At 39.3% G+C, this 18,158-nt stretch overlaps 1 protein-coding gene across 1 annotated transcript; it reads right to left on the minus strand.

The window, feature by feature from the left end:
* Window positions 1-2,787: 2,787 nt before the first annotated feature.
* LOC115991059 lies at window positions 2,788-3,603 on the minus strand. The gene has a single exon (XM_031114808.1). It carries the CDS (start codon window positions 3,601-3,603, stop codon window positions 2,788-2,790), a length of 816 nt encoding a protein of 271 aa, XP_030970668.1.
* Between the last annotated feature and the right edge of the window lie 14,555 nt (window positions 3,604-18,158).

Consider the following 18,158-nt stretch of genomic DNA (forward strand, 5'->3'; position numbering starts at 1 on the left):
AATAGCAGTTTATTGTAGGAAGAAGGCATAAAAAAAAAATTATTTTTTATTCTCTTCTCTCTCTCTCTCCTCTCAATTTCTTTTTTTACTTTCTCTCTCTCTCTCTCTCTCTCTCTCTCTCGTGCCTCCCTCATCTCCCTCTCGTAGGTGGGTTCACGGTGGTGGGTCAATGTGGCTTCATGGGTGGGTCATTGAGTTCATGAGTGGGTTGTTAGATTCGCTGGGTTCTTGGGTGGGTTGCTGGATTCATCGTGTAGGTTGCTATGTGGGTTGCTGGGTTCATGGTGTGGGTCGCTGTGGGTTGCTGAAATCGGTTTGGTGGTTGTGGTTTGCTGGAATTGTGGTTGTGGGTTGCTGGAATTGCTGAAATCGGTTTGCTGGATTATGGGTTGCTAAAATCGGTTTACTGGAATTGTGGGTCGGTGCGGGTCGCCGTGTGGTTTGCTGGATATTGGCATATTCATAAATGAAACTAAATTACAAATGATTTCTTTTGATTTTTAAAATTTTTGTTGTTTTAAGTTGATTAGTTTAGATGTTAGCTCTAGCTTTGTAGGTTCTACCAGCCCAGTGATAGACTCTTGGGGTTGTGGGTGTGGTGGTCGTGGTGGGTTGTGATCGTTGATCAGCCTGTGGTTTGTGTGGCTTGTGTGGCCTGTGATCGTTGATGTGTTTGTGGGTTTTACCGATTTGTGTGGCTTGTGATCGTTGAGAAAGAAAGAGATGAAGAATAAAAATATAAAATAAAAAATAAATATTTAAATAAAATACTAAAAAATATAGAACCATTGATTTTGACAGTGTTAAGTCTTATAAAATAAGATGTTAAAATAGATAAAAAAAAAAAAATATGGCTTCACCAACATGAATACTCTCATGTCCCTGATTGCCTCTCTAAAAACCAAACTTCCTAAAAACCATGAACTACCATTGACAAAATGATCACCAAAAATCAAATCTTTTCCTCCATGAGAATGAAAGCAACATTGAAAATTTTGAAGATCCATCATAAATGAGACTTTCCCAGATCACGCCCTTAGAGCATTTCCAATAGTCCATCCATAGCCAAAATATAGAGAATATTTGCTCCAAATCTCTACTGTTCATGTTCCAACAACTTCTCTATTTTTCAAAAAAAAAAAATTTGCTAATGAACAGTAGCCCATTAGACCTGATGGACTACTGTTCATTAGCTATTGAATTTTTTGAATAAAATATTAGAACAGCTACTTATTATATTAATTCTTTCTCTCTCCTCCAGATTTCTTTCTATTTCATTCTCTTCGTTGCTTCTTTTTTTCTTTTTCTTTTTCTCTCTCATTCTCTCATTCACCCTGTTGTCGTTGCTGTTTTTTTTCTCTTAAACCAAATGAAATCAGAAAAATTAAAGAAAAAAAAAAGAAAAAAGAGAAAAGAGAGAGACCTGTTCATGAGCAAAAAAATTAATTTAAACACAAAACAAAATCCAATTCTTAAAATAAAGTTGAATTAGAACAAGCAAATATGAAAAAAGAAAAAAAGAAAAGAAAAGAAAAGAAAGAACAAGCCGATCTGACCCAGCGGCGGTGGAGATGCTGGAGCGACGCTGGAGATGTTGGAGCGGCGGCTGGAGCGTCGCTGGAGCGGTGACTAGACGACAAGCCGATCTCTCCTCTCTCTCTCTCTGATGTGAAGCAAAGAGATGCTGGAATGTTCTTGATGAGGTGAAAAAGAAAATAAAAAGAAGGGGGCTGGACATCTGTGTGAAGGAGAAAAACAAGAAAAAGAAAAAAGAAAAATGAAAGGAAACGTGGATGAAAATGAAATGATTGGAAGAAAAATAATATAAAAAATAAAAAAAATTCTAATTGAAAAATATTACCACAATATTTTCACAATAAATTTTAAGTAACAGATTGTTATTAATTAATATTGGCGAGTAAAAAAATAATTTCAGTGGTAGGTTCAAATTAGAACTAGTAACAACTTTCCACATAAATTTTGTTGTGAAAGTATTACGTAAAATGTTGTGAACATAACACTTCTCATTGAAAAATATAATTGTTAAAAAAAGAATAAATGACGATTAAAAAAAGAATAAACAATGAATGAAGAAATAATATTTAAATGAGATAGAGAATGGAATAGAGAATCTGTTGGAAGTGTATTTGAAAAAGTGAGTAGGTAAAAGCTAAATGTCACTGTTCATTCTCCAAACAGTACAAAAATTTGCTGAAACTGTTGGAGATGCTCTTATTTCCATCAAAACCAAGATTCCTTGAAACCCATTATAGCCCATCCACAAACAAAAATCACAATTTGCACTTCACAATCAAATGTCTAGCACAAAATGTGGTAGTGGTGGTTGGTTGATTTTGGCAAGTGGTTGTGGTAGTGGTGGTGGTGGGTTCTAATCTGGTGTGGTGAGGTGTGGGTGGTGGTGGTTTGTGGGGTGGTAGTACCAAATGGGTATGTCTTGTTTTGTTTATTTTTAATAAATTGCAGAAGGTTTCTTAAATGTTATTTTAGTGTATTGAATAAATTATCTGAATGTATTGAATTAAAAAAATAGAATATATAATGTATGGTATTCCTATATTGTAAAAGAATATACTAAAAATAATAAAATAGGTCTTTTAATATATTAAAATAGTATATTTTTGCTACAGCTAATTCTTTTTTTTGAGAATCCGCCCCAAGAAGACAAGGGGGGAGGAAGATTCATTAAACCAATTCAGAGGAATACACGGGAAAGATGTCTAGAGGAACATCCTTCATCCAGACATTAAAAGGGGAAAAATTACATGCTCACCTAGCAATCAAATGGGCTACTTTGTCGCCTTGTCTGCGAGTGTGACAAAAAATCACTTCACTGAAAGCTGCAAATGCAATTTTGATGTCTCGAACGATATGTCCAAAGCTGGTGGAGGAGTAGCTTGTGCTATTTAGAGACTTTATCACCACTTCAAAGTCACCTTCAACTATCACTTTGGCAAACTGAAGCTCCCTAGCTAAACAGATGGCATTGCGGGCTGCCAGTACTTCCACCATCTCTACCGAGGTAGGCAGTGGAATGATTTGTGACGAGGCAGCCATTGCTAGACCAAGGTCGTTTCTAATAATTACTCCCAACCCAACAGAGCCAACCTCCTTAAATAAAGCCCCATCGAAGTTGACTTTCACCCAGTTTTTGGGAGGCAGAGACCACTTGACAGGGATGGGAGAAGAGGAAGGGCCACGGGGGAGGGGATTATCATCCTGGAATTCTTGGAGAGTGTCACGGGCCAGGGAATTAATTCTTTGCAGCAGAATAGTTGTCTCGCTAACTCGCAATCTGTTACGGCAGGTCCATAAAAGCGAAGTGATGATTGCAAACAAATCAAAGAGGTTGCTCCTAGAATGGCAAGCTTGAATAACATCCAGGAAATTGGAACAGAACCTGGTTTTCCTGGTTAGCCACGCGAAATGGATTGTCCAAACCTCAGATAAGGCCGGACAAGACCAAAGGGCATGAAGGATCGACTCTTGCTCCAGACCACAGTTAGGACAGACTGGATCGCACAGCACCTTCCTTTTTACCAAATTCACCCGAGAAGGCAGAGCATCCAGACCTGCCCGCCACATTAAGATTTTCACTCTATTTGGAACTTTCAGGTTCCAGACCGCTTTCCAGATTTGCTTCAATTAGGATACGTCTGAAGAACTCGGGTTTTCGCTGGCTTCCTGATCCATAAGAAGTCTATACCCTGTTTTGACTGAATATTCGCCATTAACACTCAGAGGCCAGTAAATTTTATCGACGCAATCCACCATACTGATAGGAATAGATTTAATTATTCCTGCTTCGTGAGGTAAGAAGAGGTTGTCAATTACATCATGAAGCCAGCATCTTTTGTTACCATCCATCATAACTGAAACTCTAGCATCAATGCCGAGAAAATCTGGGGGAGACAGTACTCGTTTAAGGTGCGGGTCAGGGAGCCAATTGTCCTGGTAAATCTGGATCTCCGAGCCGTTGCCCACTCTCCATTGCAGCCCTTTGCTTATCACATCCTGCCCTTTAAGAATGCTTTTCTAGGCATAAGAACCAGTTCTAGCCATGGCATCGAGAATACTACCACTAGGGAAGAACTTTGCTTTGAAGAACCTGTGGAAAAGAGAGTCCTCATTGCCTAAAAGATGCCAAACTTGTTTAGCCAACATAGAGTTATTAAATTTTTGGAGATCTTTGAAGCCCAACCCACCTAAACACTTAGGCTTGCACAGAGAATTCCAGCTTGTCCAATGGATTTTCCTTTGGTTGCCTCGCTGCCCCCACCAGAATTTTCGAATTAAGGCTTCAATGTCGTTGCACAGAGTAATAGGGAGCTTGAAGCAACTCATGGCATATGTCGGGATGGCTTGGACAACAGCTTTAAGAAGGATTTCACGGCCTGCTTGGGAAAGGAGCTGCTTTTTCCAGCCTTGGAGCTTTGCCCAGACTCGCTCCTTAATGAAATCAAGACTAGCTCTCTTAGACTTGCCGACTAGAGCAGGAAGACCGAGATACTTTTCGTAGAGCTTGATGTCTTGAACCCCGAGGGAGTCTTTTATTTGCTTTTGAGTATCAATAGGCGTGGATTTACTGAAGAAAAGACCCGTTTTTACACCTATTTAACATCTGCCCCGAAGCCCTTTCATAACAAGACAGCAAATTTTGAATCATATGACACTCGGCGAGGGAGACCCTATAGAAGACGACACTATCGTCTGCAAAAAATAGGTGAGTCAGTCTAGGACCTTTTTTACATATGGAAACACCCCTTATGTGACCTGCATCAGCTGCACTGGCTAGGAGACCATGAAAGCCTTTGGTGCAAAGTATGAATAAATATGAAAACAGAGGGTCGCCCTGACGAATGCCCCTAGAGGGATAGATTGTACTCGAGGGTTCACCATTTACCAAAATTGAGTAGCTAACCATCGATATGCACTCCATAATTAATGCCACCCAAGTATCACAAAAACCCATCCTTTTCATTAGGGCTTCTAAGTAGGACCATTCTAAGCGGTCATACGCTTTGCTCATATCCAGTTTGAGCGCCATGAAACCAGATTTCCCAGTTTGGTGGTGTTTCATATAGTGTAGGGTCTCAAATGCCATAAGGACATTGTCAGTGATGACTTTCCTTGCTTGCAAGGCACTCTAGTTTTCTGAAATGATAAAGGGAAGGACTGCTTTAAGCCTATTGGCAAGGAATTTTGAGACTAGCTTATATATCACATTGCATAGGCTTATAGGCCTGAACTCTGTGATGCTTTCTGGGGATTTCACTTTCGGGATCAAGGTGATATTAGTATGGTTGATTTCCTTTGGAATTTTACAATTATTCAGGCAATCCAAGACAGCAGTATATACATCATCACCAAGTAAAGACCAGAAAGATTGATAAAAGATAGGAGGTGTAAGGTTGAATTTAATCAACCATCTTGTTGGCTTTATTCCGTGACAAATTTGCTTGTATTTCAGCAATTAGTAACCATGTATTTAGGTGGGTTTGTTGTAAGGGTAGTGAGTGAGATAGAGTGTTGAATGCTCAAGAGTGTGCAAGAAAACAGAGTCTCGCGGCTGGATCTCGGGGGTGAGTCACGGCTGCAAGCCGCCAGAAGCAGCACACGTACCAAGCATGCTAGAAGTTGAACCGTCATGCTAGCTGGAGCACTACAGGACAAAATAGGACAATTGGCCATTCTGTTATCACGCGGCTGGATCTCACAATTCAGTCAAGCCGCGAGGCCAAACCGCGAGCCACCCCTGTTTTGAAAAACCTGACGTTTCACATTCTTTTCTCACCCCAATATAAATACCCCTTATACCCACAAAAGAAAGAGAGCTTCCAGAGAGAATTTTGAGAGAGAAACCCTAGAGTAAAATAAGATTGATTCATCTACAATCCTTACATAAGAGTCTCTTCAAATTCCTTAACTCTCTTCATCTCCATTGTTAAACCCTTGAGAGGCATTTTACCAAAACCTTTTTCTCACCATATCCATTACTGTGAGAGGGTTGTTTGGTGTTCTGGGAAGCAGTTAGGAAGGAACCAATTTACATTGGTTGATGCTATGATCAAGTAGCGGAATCCGGGAAGCTAGAAAAGAAATAGGTTTAGCGCAACCTCATTGGAGCAAGAAGCTTGGAGGGCTTAGGTGCACTGGGTAGATTAAGCTTGGAAGGTCTATTGCTGTCCATGTATCCCAACTACATTTTCTAGTGAATTGTTTACCGCTTGGAGGGCGGCAGAGAGGTTTTACGCTGAGGGCTTCGGTTTCCTCTTCGATAACACATCGCGTGTTGTCCTTGTGTTTGCATCTTCCTTCCCTTTTATCTTTGCCTTTTATTATCTGCTATGGGTTGTGATTTTAAATTAGCTTAGATTGTTTACCAATTCTGTTTTATAACTTTTGTTCATTTTCCGCACACTTGTTGTTTGACATAAAGCTTGAATTGGTTAATTTGTAAATTGGGGGTCTAAACGTTCAAGGGTGTTTTTACACTATTTGAACTCTCAATTGGTATCAGAGCGGGTACACTTTTAGTGGTTTCATTACCATAGTGTGATCCTTGACTCCCTATTGAGATGGATCGGTCTTAATCCCTAAATGCACCTCCATATTTTAATGGTAGTAATTATGCTTTTTGGAAGGTTCACATGAGAGCATTTCTGTGTTCCATTGATGAATCTGTTTGGGATGCTGCTGAGATAGGTTGGACCAGACCTGAGGCAGCCAAATCCACATGGGATAAGGCAACACTCACCGTATCTAATGCTAACAGTAAAGCACTCAATGCTATTTTCTGTGGTGTGTCTCCAGATGAATTTCACAGGATCTCTCACATTACTGTTGCCAAAGAAGCATGGGAGATATTGGAGACCACTTACGAAGGCACGAAGAAAGTAAAAGACACCAAGCTGCAGATGCTAACCACTCAATTTGAGGAGTTAAAAATGAGTGAGGATGAGTCCTTTGACTCTTTCTATAGCAAGCTGAATGAGGTGATTGTAAGCAAGTTCAATTTGGGAGAGAAAACGGAGGATTCTAAAATTGTAAGGAAGATCCTTCGATCATTGCCGGAAAGTTTTCATGCCAAAGTGACAGTGATTGAAGAGAGCAAGGACCTTGATGACATAAAAGTCCAGGAGCTGGTTGGTTCTCTTCAAACTTATGAAATGTCGCTGCCCAATCAACGAAAGAGTAAATCTCTTGCTCTTAATACCATTAATGAAAAGGTGGAAGACCATGACTCATCGGAAGAAGATGTGGTTGACAAAGATGTTGCATACCTTGTAAAAAATTTCCAAAAATTCTTGAAATTCAAGAATAATGGCAAATTTGGTGATAAAGGAAAATTCCAAAGTTCAGGAAGAGAGAATAGGGAATTCAAAAAGAAAGATGGAAAAGAATCCCAATCTACACAAGGTATCACCTGTTTCGAATGCAACGGGCATGGACACTTTAAGAAAGAATGTTTGAATTATTTAAAATCGAAAGACAAAGTGTATGCCATGACATTGAGTGACTCGGATTCATCCGACTCAGATTCTGAGGAAAGCTGTGACGGAGAAGGGAATTATTCAGCTTTTATGACTATTGCCCATGTTGAGTCTTCAGATAAGTTGAATCTGCTTGTACAAGAGCTTGGAGTACATAGTGACGAAGAATCATTTGGAGCTGTTGAGGAATCAAATGCAGAAGAAGATGAAAACACAGCCAATCTTCAAGACAATTATAACTCACTCCTGGAGAGGTTGGGTGAGTACACAAGGATGGCAAAGGCAGCTGTGAGAAAGATGAAGAAGGCAGAGGAGGACTATAAAAGTCTCCTAATTCGCTATAAGGAGGCCAAATGTGAGATAGAAACACTGAATGGTGAGCTGTCAGAAGCTTACACAAAAGTGAGATTTCTTGAGTAAGAGGTTGTGCAAGCAAATGCTAAAATAGAGAGGGTCACCACCAAGAAGCTAGATGATGTTATTTCATCTCAAAAGAGTTTTTCAAACAAATTCGGATTGGGATATACCGGAGAAAGTAGCTCATCTGGCAATATCACTAAAGAAGTGAAGTTTATAAAGGCCAAAGAATCAGCTGATGTTGGCCCTACTACTGAGAAGCCCAAGATAGAGGAGAAGAGGAATGTGGGGAACGAACGGTTGTTGAATCCACGTAATCAATTCATGGGCAGGTCTGAATCCCGAACCAAGTCTCGTCCACGACCACAAAGAGGTCCTACATCGAACTATGTGTGTCATCATTGCGGACTTCAAGAGCATACTCGGCCAAATTGTCAAAAGCTGAGAGCACTGAATAATGCAATTGCTCCAAGGTCACGAGGACCTAGAAATGACAGAAGAAATTAGGCTATTGAACCATCAAGAGATCAAAGTGGTGATACCGGAATGATGGACGTAATGAAGATGATTGGTGCTTTCACCAACTGCTTGGAGATCTTCACACGAAGGTTTAAAAGCCCTAACTCTCGTACCCAATCCTATAAGGAAATCACCCCAAATGCAAGTGACGTGTGGGTGAAAAAGGGTACTCATGCATAAGCATTACAACATGTCCATGCATCAATACTTCCTATGCTTTGTGACGGTGTTTGATTGTTTGCTTATTGATTATGTTGGTGGTTGTTTGTTTGTCTATTTGTGCATACTTTTGTTCATTTTTGTTTTTGATCAATCTTTTTTTTTTTTTTTATGTGTAAAAAATCCAAAAATCACATAAAAAATAGAAAATCAAAAAGTTTGATTGACATTGTTGAGTTTTGTCTCATAACTTGTTTTGCCTTGTACCTTTGTGCTAATGGCTTTGTGCATTTTCGAGCGAAGTTTGTTTCTTTGCACTCTTATCACGGTAGAAGAAATCTTGAAATCTATGTGACTATTGTAAATAGATCTTCAAACTTGTCATGAATGATTAGTGAATGGTTATGTTGATCTTGAAACTTGCATAGACTTGTGCCTATATATCTTCCCACTCTTTATTTATTTTTTTTTTTGCTAAAAAGAGCTCACCAAATGTAAATCTCCAAATGAAAAGAGATATTGAGCTGCAAAAGCCTGTCGCACATACTAGTATTCGACTAGGAAAAAGGGAAAGCGACCAAAAATTAAAATGAATGTTTATTCAAAAAGCCAAAGGCTATTTCATCAAGGTGAAATATCAAATATCACTCTCACAATGAGAGGTGATTGTCTTAAAAGGACTAAAAAGATCAAATGTTATGATTGAAAGTGGAGTCAAATGTAAAGTTCCAAGTTATGTTATCAAATTTTGTGGAAGGTCATATATGCATACTTCTATAATTGAGATGGGTCTCATGATCTAGTGCTAATTGTATATGCCTTGGTTGAATTGATCATTGAAGCTTCACATTAGACTAAGGACTATCTCATTATTGAAATCCACACACAACACACAAGTTTATGTTAAATAAATGCCATATTCATTTGTGTGATTGTACTTGATAAAATGTGTTTTCACATGCTCAATCTTTGTTGATTCAAGTACAAAAAGATTTTTGAGTGTTTTAGGTGTTTTTGGAAAGTATTTTGTTCTTCAAAAACTGAAAATTTCAAAAAAAACTTTTTTGCTCTGTTTTGGCGACTCAGTTGCGGGCAAGTCAAGTCGCATGCCACAGTCACGAGCTCACGGGTCAATTTTGGCGACTTGTTCGCCAGTGGAAGGTCTAGTCGCGAGGAGTACACAGAGATTTTCGCAGCTCAGCTCGTGACTAACTTGCGAGTGAAACTTCCAGTCGCGAAAAACACTTAGAAAATTTTTCAAAACCTTTGTCTTGAAGTGTTTTGGTGGGTGGTTCTGGCGACTATCTGGCGACTTACCTCAGCCACGAAAAACGCGTGTTTTGCACAGTAAGGGCAGTTTTTAAAATCTTTTTCAGTTTTCCCTCGAACTTTTTGTGACTGTTCATCTTCTCTCTCAACTGTCTCCTTCCCAAACGCTTCGTGTAACCCATTTTGAACTCCATTGTTGCTTCATTTCTTCTCTAAATCATCAAGAAAAGGTATAAGTCTTCTCTTCCTCACTTCATATGTTATGTTTTGTGTGTTACTTTCTTGCTGTTTGGGTTGTTATTTTTGTCATATTGTGTTCAAACGTTTTACTCTTTGTGTGCTGGGTATGGTGGATTGTGTTTGATGCTGATTTCATCTGGTGTCGTTTTGTTGGTCACAATGTTCTTATCTTTGTTCTGTGCTTTGGCATTTGTTGGTGTTTATACTCTTTTGGGAAATGGGTTTGGTGTATTTCTGGTTTTTACTTCGTTTGTGTGTATGAAAGTTTACTTGTGTCTGTGGTTTTGGATTACCTATCTTGTATCACTGTGTTTTTGTTGTCATTACATGTGTGTGCTTCTGTCTTGAGTGTATTACTTTAATACATTCAATTTTCTATTTGATATGTCCCACTGCCATTTTTTTTGGTTGTATGTGGTTTTCATTGTGCATTTCAGACTCATGGTAGATTGTCTTATTGACAGTTATCTTTAAGTTTGTCTTACTCTGTGCTTTATTGCACTTTCACCATTGTGCTGCACCTGCCTCACTCTATATTGTCATAACTTATGTTTGAAATTGTGTGTGATTTCTATGGTTTACATTCATTTCTGAATCTAATCAAGTTGATATCTGTCCTTTGTGGTGCTGTTTTTGGTTCTTTGCTGTGTGCCTATTCTCTTGCAGATGTCTTGTCGATCCTCTAAGGGCAAAGACATTGTTATTGATGATCCATCAACCCCAATTGCTAAAAGGACTCGACTCTCATCTCAGTCATCTCAAGACTCCAATTTGGAGAGGTTCAGAACCCCGCTTATCTCACACATCTACTCAAACATTTTTGACAAGGCATCTCCTATAGTGGAACGGGTGGTTGAGTTTGACTCCTTAGGGACCACTTTTATCCCTCGAATCTTTAAGCCACGAGATTGGGCAAACTTATTTGGGAATTTTGTCGATCCAATGGATGAATTGGTTAAGGAATGCTACTCTAATACAAGTGATCTTGGAGTTGAACTAATTTACTGGGTCAGAGGAAAGGAGTTTGCCATCTCCCCGAACTCCATAGCCGATATTCTCCGCATCACTAGACCTCAGAATGTGGATCTAACTCCGTACAATGATCAAACTCCAGAGACTCAAGACATTCTACAAGTTCTAGGATCTGATCATGAAGTACCTAGTACAGGCACATCCATAAGCACCGCAAAGTTTGCACCAGAGCTGACCACACTAAAGTTGATCATGTTCTCTAATCTCTACCCACTGTCCAACACTACCTTCATAAATCTTGGAAGAGCTCAATTCCTTTGTGATCTTATTACAGGAGCCCCTATTGATATCTGTGCCCACATCTTTCAAACCATGAGGAAGACCGCGGCTCAATCTGCAGCTCAAGGATGTATTCCATTTTGCAGTCTCATCATGAAGTTCATTCTTCGTGAAGACATTGTTCCTCCCTCAGATGGAAAAATGTTGACCTGTCTGCGTCCAATTTCCTTGTTCACTCTACAAGCTAGCAGAAGTCATTCCTCTAAAACACCAAAGAGTGCACACATCTCTCCGGTTACTCCATCTGCTCCTGAGTCAGAGACACCTGTACATACCACACCTACTTCGCGTGTCATCCCTGAAGTTCCACAAACTAGCATTCTGCAAGCAGAGTTTGATCCTCAAACTGATAGAGTGGGTAGTTTGCTTGAAAATATTCAGAAACGCATTGATGAAATGGTGACACTTCTCTACTCCACCAACAACCATGTTCAAATGCGACTCGAGTCCATGGAGAATCAGCTAGAAGCTATTCAACAAAAGTTAGACGATAGCCTTTAGCTATTCGTGCCAAAAAGGGGGAGAGCAGTCAGTAAGGGGGAGAAAGCTCAAAGGGAAGTGTGCATAGTAATAGAGGGAGTACACACATACTTTTGTTTTAGACTTATCCTTTAAATTTATAGGTTTATGTTTTTGGATATTTATTGTTACTGTGGGTTTGATACACTGTGGTTTCAGCGTATGTTGTGTTTCTAACTCTTAACACATGGATGGTTTTTGAAACTTGGTTTACTCTTTATATATATATATATATATATATATATATATTGTTGATGTTATTCAGTATATAGTGTGTTTTGTACCCATGTTGCTTTTGTAAGATTTTAGGGTTTATGTTCTTTTCTTGTAGGCTTTATGGTTTGTACCATGCTTTATGCAGCCTCTATGTTTTTGTTAAATTAGTACTTCTATCCAAATGTCATGCATTTTCTGGTTAAGTACTGTCACTCTTGTGCCTTTTTAGGATTGTTCCTAGATGCATATACTTAGTGTATTATGCATTGGTTGAGTGTTGGGCATACAAGTAACTTGCATTGTTCTTGTTTGCTTGTATGTTCAAGTGTTTATTCCAAGTGTGAATGAGCATTGTGATCACTACGTTGTAGTGATTAAGTTTGATCAAGCCATGGTTTGTTTCTTAACTTCATCATTGCTTGATCACCTTATGCCTGTTTCATATGCATTTCATGTTTTCTGCATACAATGATCATGGTGTATTGTTGTATTTCAGGAGATTCATGCTCATATGATTCAAGTGCCTCACAGTTTCTAGAATTAGGTGTGAGTTAGTTTTGCTCAACTGTTCCCAACTCACATGTTAAGTCTAGAGTCTATTTTAGGGTTTTGTCATGGAATAGCCAAAGGGGGAGATTGTAAGGTTGAATTTAATCAACCATCTTGTTGGCTTTATTCCGTGCCAAATTTGCTTGTATTTCAACAATTAGTAACCATATATTTAGGTGGGTTTGTTGTAAGGGTAGTGAGTGAGATAGAGTGTTGAATGCTCAAGAGTGTGCAAGAAAACAGAGTCTCGCGACTGGATCTCGCAGGTGAGTCGTGGCTGCAAACCGCTAGAAGCAGCACACGTACCAAGCATGCCAGAAGTTGAACCGTCAAGCTAGCTGGAGCACTACGGGACAAAATAGGACAACTGGCCATTCTGTGAGAGGGCTGTTTGGTGTTCTGGGAAGCAATTAGGAAGGAACCAATTTACATTGGTTGATGCTATGGTCAAGTAGCGGAATACGGGAAGCTAGAAGAGAAATAGGTTCGACGCAACCTCGTTGGAGCAAAACGTTTGGAGGGCTTAGGTGCACTGGGTAGATTAGGCTTGGAGGGTCTATTGCTGTCCATGTATCCCAACTACATTTTCTAGTGGATTGTTTACCGCTTGGAGGGCGGCGGAGAGGTTTTACGCTGAGAGCTTCGATTTCCTCTTCGATAACACATCGCGTGTTGTCCTTGTATTTGCATCTTCTTTCTCTTTTATCTTTGCCTTTTATTATCTACTGTGGGTTGTGATTTTAAATTGGCTTAGATTGTTTACCAATTCTGTTTTATAACTTTTGTTCATTTTCCGCACACTTGTTGTTTGACATAAAGCTTGAATTGGTTAATTTGTAAATTGGGGGTCTAAACGTTCAAGGGTGTTTTTACATTATTTGAACTCTCAGGAGGCATACCGTCGGGGCCAGGAGCCTTGATGGGGTCCATCTCTTTGATAGTTGTGTCCACTTCTTCTCTTGAAAATGGCTTGGAAAGTTGGCTATTCATATCTTCTGAGACAAAGGGCTGGATTGTTTCGAGAATTTCATCCAAGTCCGAGGGATGAGTAGAGGTGAAGAGGGAGTTGTAATAATCAACTGCTATCTCTTTGATCTGTCTCTCATCCGTGCACCACACATTGGCATTGTTTCTAAGGTCGAAAATTCGATTCCAACGGTGTCTGTGGGAGGCTTTGCTGTGGAAGTAGCCGGTGTTACGATCACTGCATTTCAGGAATAATGCCCTAGCACGTTGCTCCCACATTTGGCTTTCCTTGTCTAGTAGAACATTGATCTCCAATTGCAGAGCCTTGACTAATGCATAGTCTCCACCCCCTCTAGCAACTGCAAGTTCAGCTTTAGCAAGCAATTTACCTTTAGTTTCAATCATTTTCTTAATGCACCCAAAAGATTGTTTACTCCAAATGGAAAGTCTATCACCATAGAGTTTAATTTTACCTGCAACATGGGCCATGGTAGTATCCGGAGCTGAGTTGCCCCAAGCCAAGATGACTGTATTGGAGCAGCCCCTGTCACTCAACCACATTTTCTCGAATTTGAAAGGCCTGTTCGGTTTGGGAATAATCCCTTCCGGCTTCACAATGATTGGTCTATGATCCGAGGCGTGAGAGTGTAGGTGTTGTACTCGAGTACCCGGATTGCAGGCAAACCAATTATTGTTTGCAACCGCCCGATCAAGTCGCTCCAGAACCAGACCATCGGAGCGTTTTCCTTTCCAGGTGTATTTCTCACCAACAAAGCCTAAATCCATTAGACCGCACTCATCCAAGACCTCTCTAAAAGCCTTCATCATATTTTCTTGTCTCGGACCCCTACCCAAATTTTCATGAGACCACAGTATTTCGTTGAAGTCTCCCGCACAGAGCCAGGAGAGGGAGAGACGCCGGTGAAGTTGGCGGAGCAAAGACCAAGTCTCTTGTTTCCTTCTTGAATCCGCAAAACCATATATACCAGTAAAACGCCATTGATCCTTTCCGGGTTTCCCGACAATAGTATCCATATTGTTCGGCAAGGAGGAAAGCAATTCGATGTGGATTGAATTTTTCCAAAAAAGACTAAGACACCCAGTACTGTTAATCCGAGGAACAATCCATGAGTGATCGAAGTTTAGTTTATTGCAAAGACTGAGAAGCCTATCTCCATCTGCCCATGTCTCGGCCAAAAATAGGGCAGCGAGATCTTGTGCCTGAATTAAAACTTCGAGCTCTCGAACGGTGCGTCGGTTCCCAAGCCCGTGCACGTTCCAGCATAGCCAACTTATGTTTGCCGACGGGGCTAGAGGTCAGCCGTCGCCGTTGGAGGAAGATTTTCATCAAAGAGGGGTGCTTCAATGGCTCTGCGTTTTGGGGAGAATATGTAGTCTGGGAGAGGATGAGGATTTCTTTTACCTAGAGTGAGGTTAAGCTCTTGTGATTTAGAGATAATAGAAGGCCTTTGGATCCGAGCCCACTTCTTACCAACTTGGGCCTGAGTGGAAGAAATAGATGGGTCTTGGTTTGTAATGTCATTTAAGGGGATGCGCTGGTTGGGCTGGACTTGGTTCTGGTTCGTAGTTGGGTTGAAGTGGGCAGAAGGCATAGATTGAGCTTCAGTTGTTTGTTCCCGCTTTTTTTCTTTTGAAAGCCCTGCTTGCAAATTCCCACTATCAAAAAGGTAGATATCTTTGTCAATCTCTTGGATTAAGTGCTCAAAGTCAGCTTGTAGAGTGGGTTTCCGAGAGGGGTCAGAATCTGTCAAGTTCGAGATGGCCGAGGCAGCAGTTGTTCCCTTGGGAATCACGTGGGAAGCCAGGTTCTAACAGGGCTAATTAATTGTCATCAAAGGGTGGTTTGGTGGTTCTGAGGCCATCGGATGGCTCTGTCCGTGTGGGTGTGGTGGCGGAGCGGTTGTGTTTTGGACCGGAATTTCAGATTTCTTTTTAGCAAAAAAACCGAGGATTGACACTACATTTTTACTTGATGCAACGAATGGAGGGGCTCTCATCCAAGCCCCAAACCGCTGGTCATCGGGCTGAAGGGAGCCTTCGCTATCGATCCACTTCTCGCAATCCTTATCGGTGTGTGTAAGCCGTTCGCACCAGTAACAGAGATTGGGGAGACGTTCGTATTTGAACGAAACCCAGTGTTCTCTATTGTCATCCATGGTGATAAGTCGGCCACGACAGAGAGCAGTGAGATATCAATGGAGACTCTAACTCTGATGAAGCTGCCACTGTCACAATCAAAGGGGTCTTTTGGGTGTTGGATTACTCCAATGGTTTCACAAATCTGTTCAACGACTTCTTTGTTCCTGTAGCTCAGTGGTATATCGTAGACTTGAACCCAAAAGGAGGCTCTGTTGAAGTTACACTCTTTTAGAGATGAATCCTTTTTGATTTTTGAGAGGACCATTAGGTGTTTGTCGAAGCACCACGTCCGTTGATAGTATTCTGTCCACTTCTAGTTCACTATCAAACGAGAAGAGGATGACATGATCCCCATTATTCTTAATGTTAAAACCCGCTTTTGATCTCCATAAGGGCGAAAAGGTTCTCGCTATGGCATCAATATTCAGAGGGCGCTTTGTAAGGAATCTGGCTGCAATAATGTATTCATTTACAGCTTGTTCTTTTTTCAATTTGAGACTTGAACCCTCTCTATCTGAAAGGGAAAGAGAGCTCCAGTGTTTTGTAAGATCATCCATTCCACTTTGGAAGATACAAAGAATTTAAATGTGTTTCCCAAAACCCCTTGAAAGAACAATACCACTAGCCTTGAGAAAACATTATTAACTTAAGGACAAAAACTCCTTCCACAGAAGGGATGACAATGCCACACTCAAGCAAAAGCTCTCAGAGAGAAGCCTTGCTAGAAAGCGGGCAACTTTTTCGAGAACTTCTGCTACAGCTAATTCTGACGCTCTTACAAGCCCATTTGACTGCTCAATACACTTTATTTTTGTGAAACCAAAAAATAAAAAGCTTGTACAGAGGTCGACATTTGCTTGTCCGCCATTAAATGTTTGTTGTGAAACCCAACAAAAAGTTTATTAAAGGCTCATACCCGGTCGGCCATTCGCCATGAACTTTAAAAAAAATTAAACAAAAAGCAAGAAGCGCCTAGAAATTGAGAATGGTTGACAGGGATATTATGATGTGCTTGACAGTAATTCAAAGGGCAAATCAAAGGGTAGAAACGCATAAAGCAGTCAAAGAACAGGAGAGAGAAAGATAAGAAGATCAAGAAGTCACTAAGAAGAAACACAGAGAAAGAACGAGAGAGAGAGAGAGAGAGAGGCAGAGAGGGAAGATTGAGAAGAAAATATGCTTTCTGAACAATAAGGTATTGAGAAAATAGCTTTTTTATTATATTATGACTTTAGGAAATATAAAAAATATCTTAAATATAATTAAATAATTTTTATTTTTAAGAAATAAAAAAATTGATTAAAATTGTAATTTAACAAAATTTAAAAACAAAAAATACTATGAGAGAAATTTTTTTTTCCTTAAAAATTAGCATATTCTTTATTTTAATATATTTCACTTACGTTTGATACATTTTTTTCTAAAATCTAGTATACACTAAACTCAGCAGTTTATTTCATTTTAAATCCTAAATTTTAGTTTCTTAAAACTTTCTTCCTATGTAAAATTATATTAAACTAAAAAAAAAAAAAAAAAAAGAGCCAAGAGCCTCGTCGCACGTGCAGTGCGCATGTGATAAGGCTAATTTTTAATATTTATACTACTATTTAAGGGATTTCCTTTATTTGGGATCCTCATTTTCTTGGTTGAAAAATGCCTCTTCACCTCGTTCAATGGCCACTACAAGTCATCTTGTTTTTGTTTCAAATATTAATTTTATAGTTTAATACATGAGTTTTTGTTGGGCATACACGTAAAACCCAATAGTTTTTTATTTCTTCGTACTCATATTCACACTACCAAAAAAAAAAAAAAAAAAAATCAGTTTTTACTGGTGCTTCAAAAACGTCATTATAGATCATTTGAGTGCTCAAGAAAATGAGAATGCCATTGTTTTGGGCAGTGATGATGATTGTTTTGCGATTCTGTTCTCATGACTTCCTTATTGGAATTTGAAATGTTAGATTTTTTTTTATTCCTAAAAAAAAAAAGTGAATAAATCCATTACATTAAGAGCTTTAATTTTAGTGTCACTTTGTTTCTTTTTTGGATTAATAATCTTGAGAAAGTGTTATATGAAGACAATTTAAAAAAAAAAAAAATATATATATATATATATATAGATGAATTGTTTTCTATTTTATTTTGTACATTTTTCTATGTACTCTAAGTAATTGGAATATTAAGTTATTATGTTTAAACTAACCTCATCACATGTGCTTCGCACGCATGATGATGTTTTTTTTTTTTTTTGTCATAATTTTTCATTCATTCCAATATTAAGTTTTACAAGTTTTCTCATTAATATTACACATTTTAAACTATTAATACAACTAGAAGTGTCATGAGGCTAGCTTTAAAAAAAGAACAAATATGATTTTT

The sequence above is a fragment of the Quercus lobata genome, chromosome 5 (genome assembly GCF_001633185.2).
Source record: "Quercus lobata isolate SW786 chromosome 5, ValleyOak3.0 Primary Assembly, whole genome shotgun sequence".
NCBI classification, from domain to species: domain Eukaryota; kingdom Viridiplantae; phylum Streptophyta; class Magnoliopsida; order Fagales; family Fagaceae; genus Quercus; species Quercus lobata.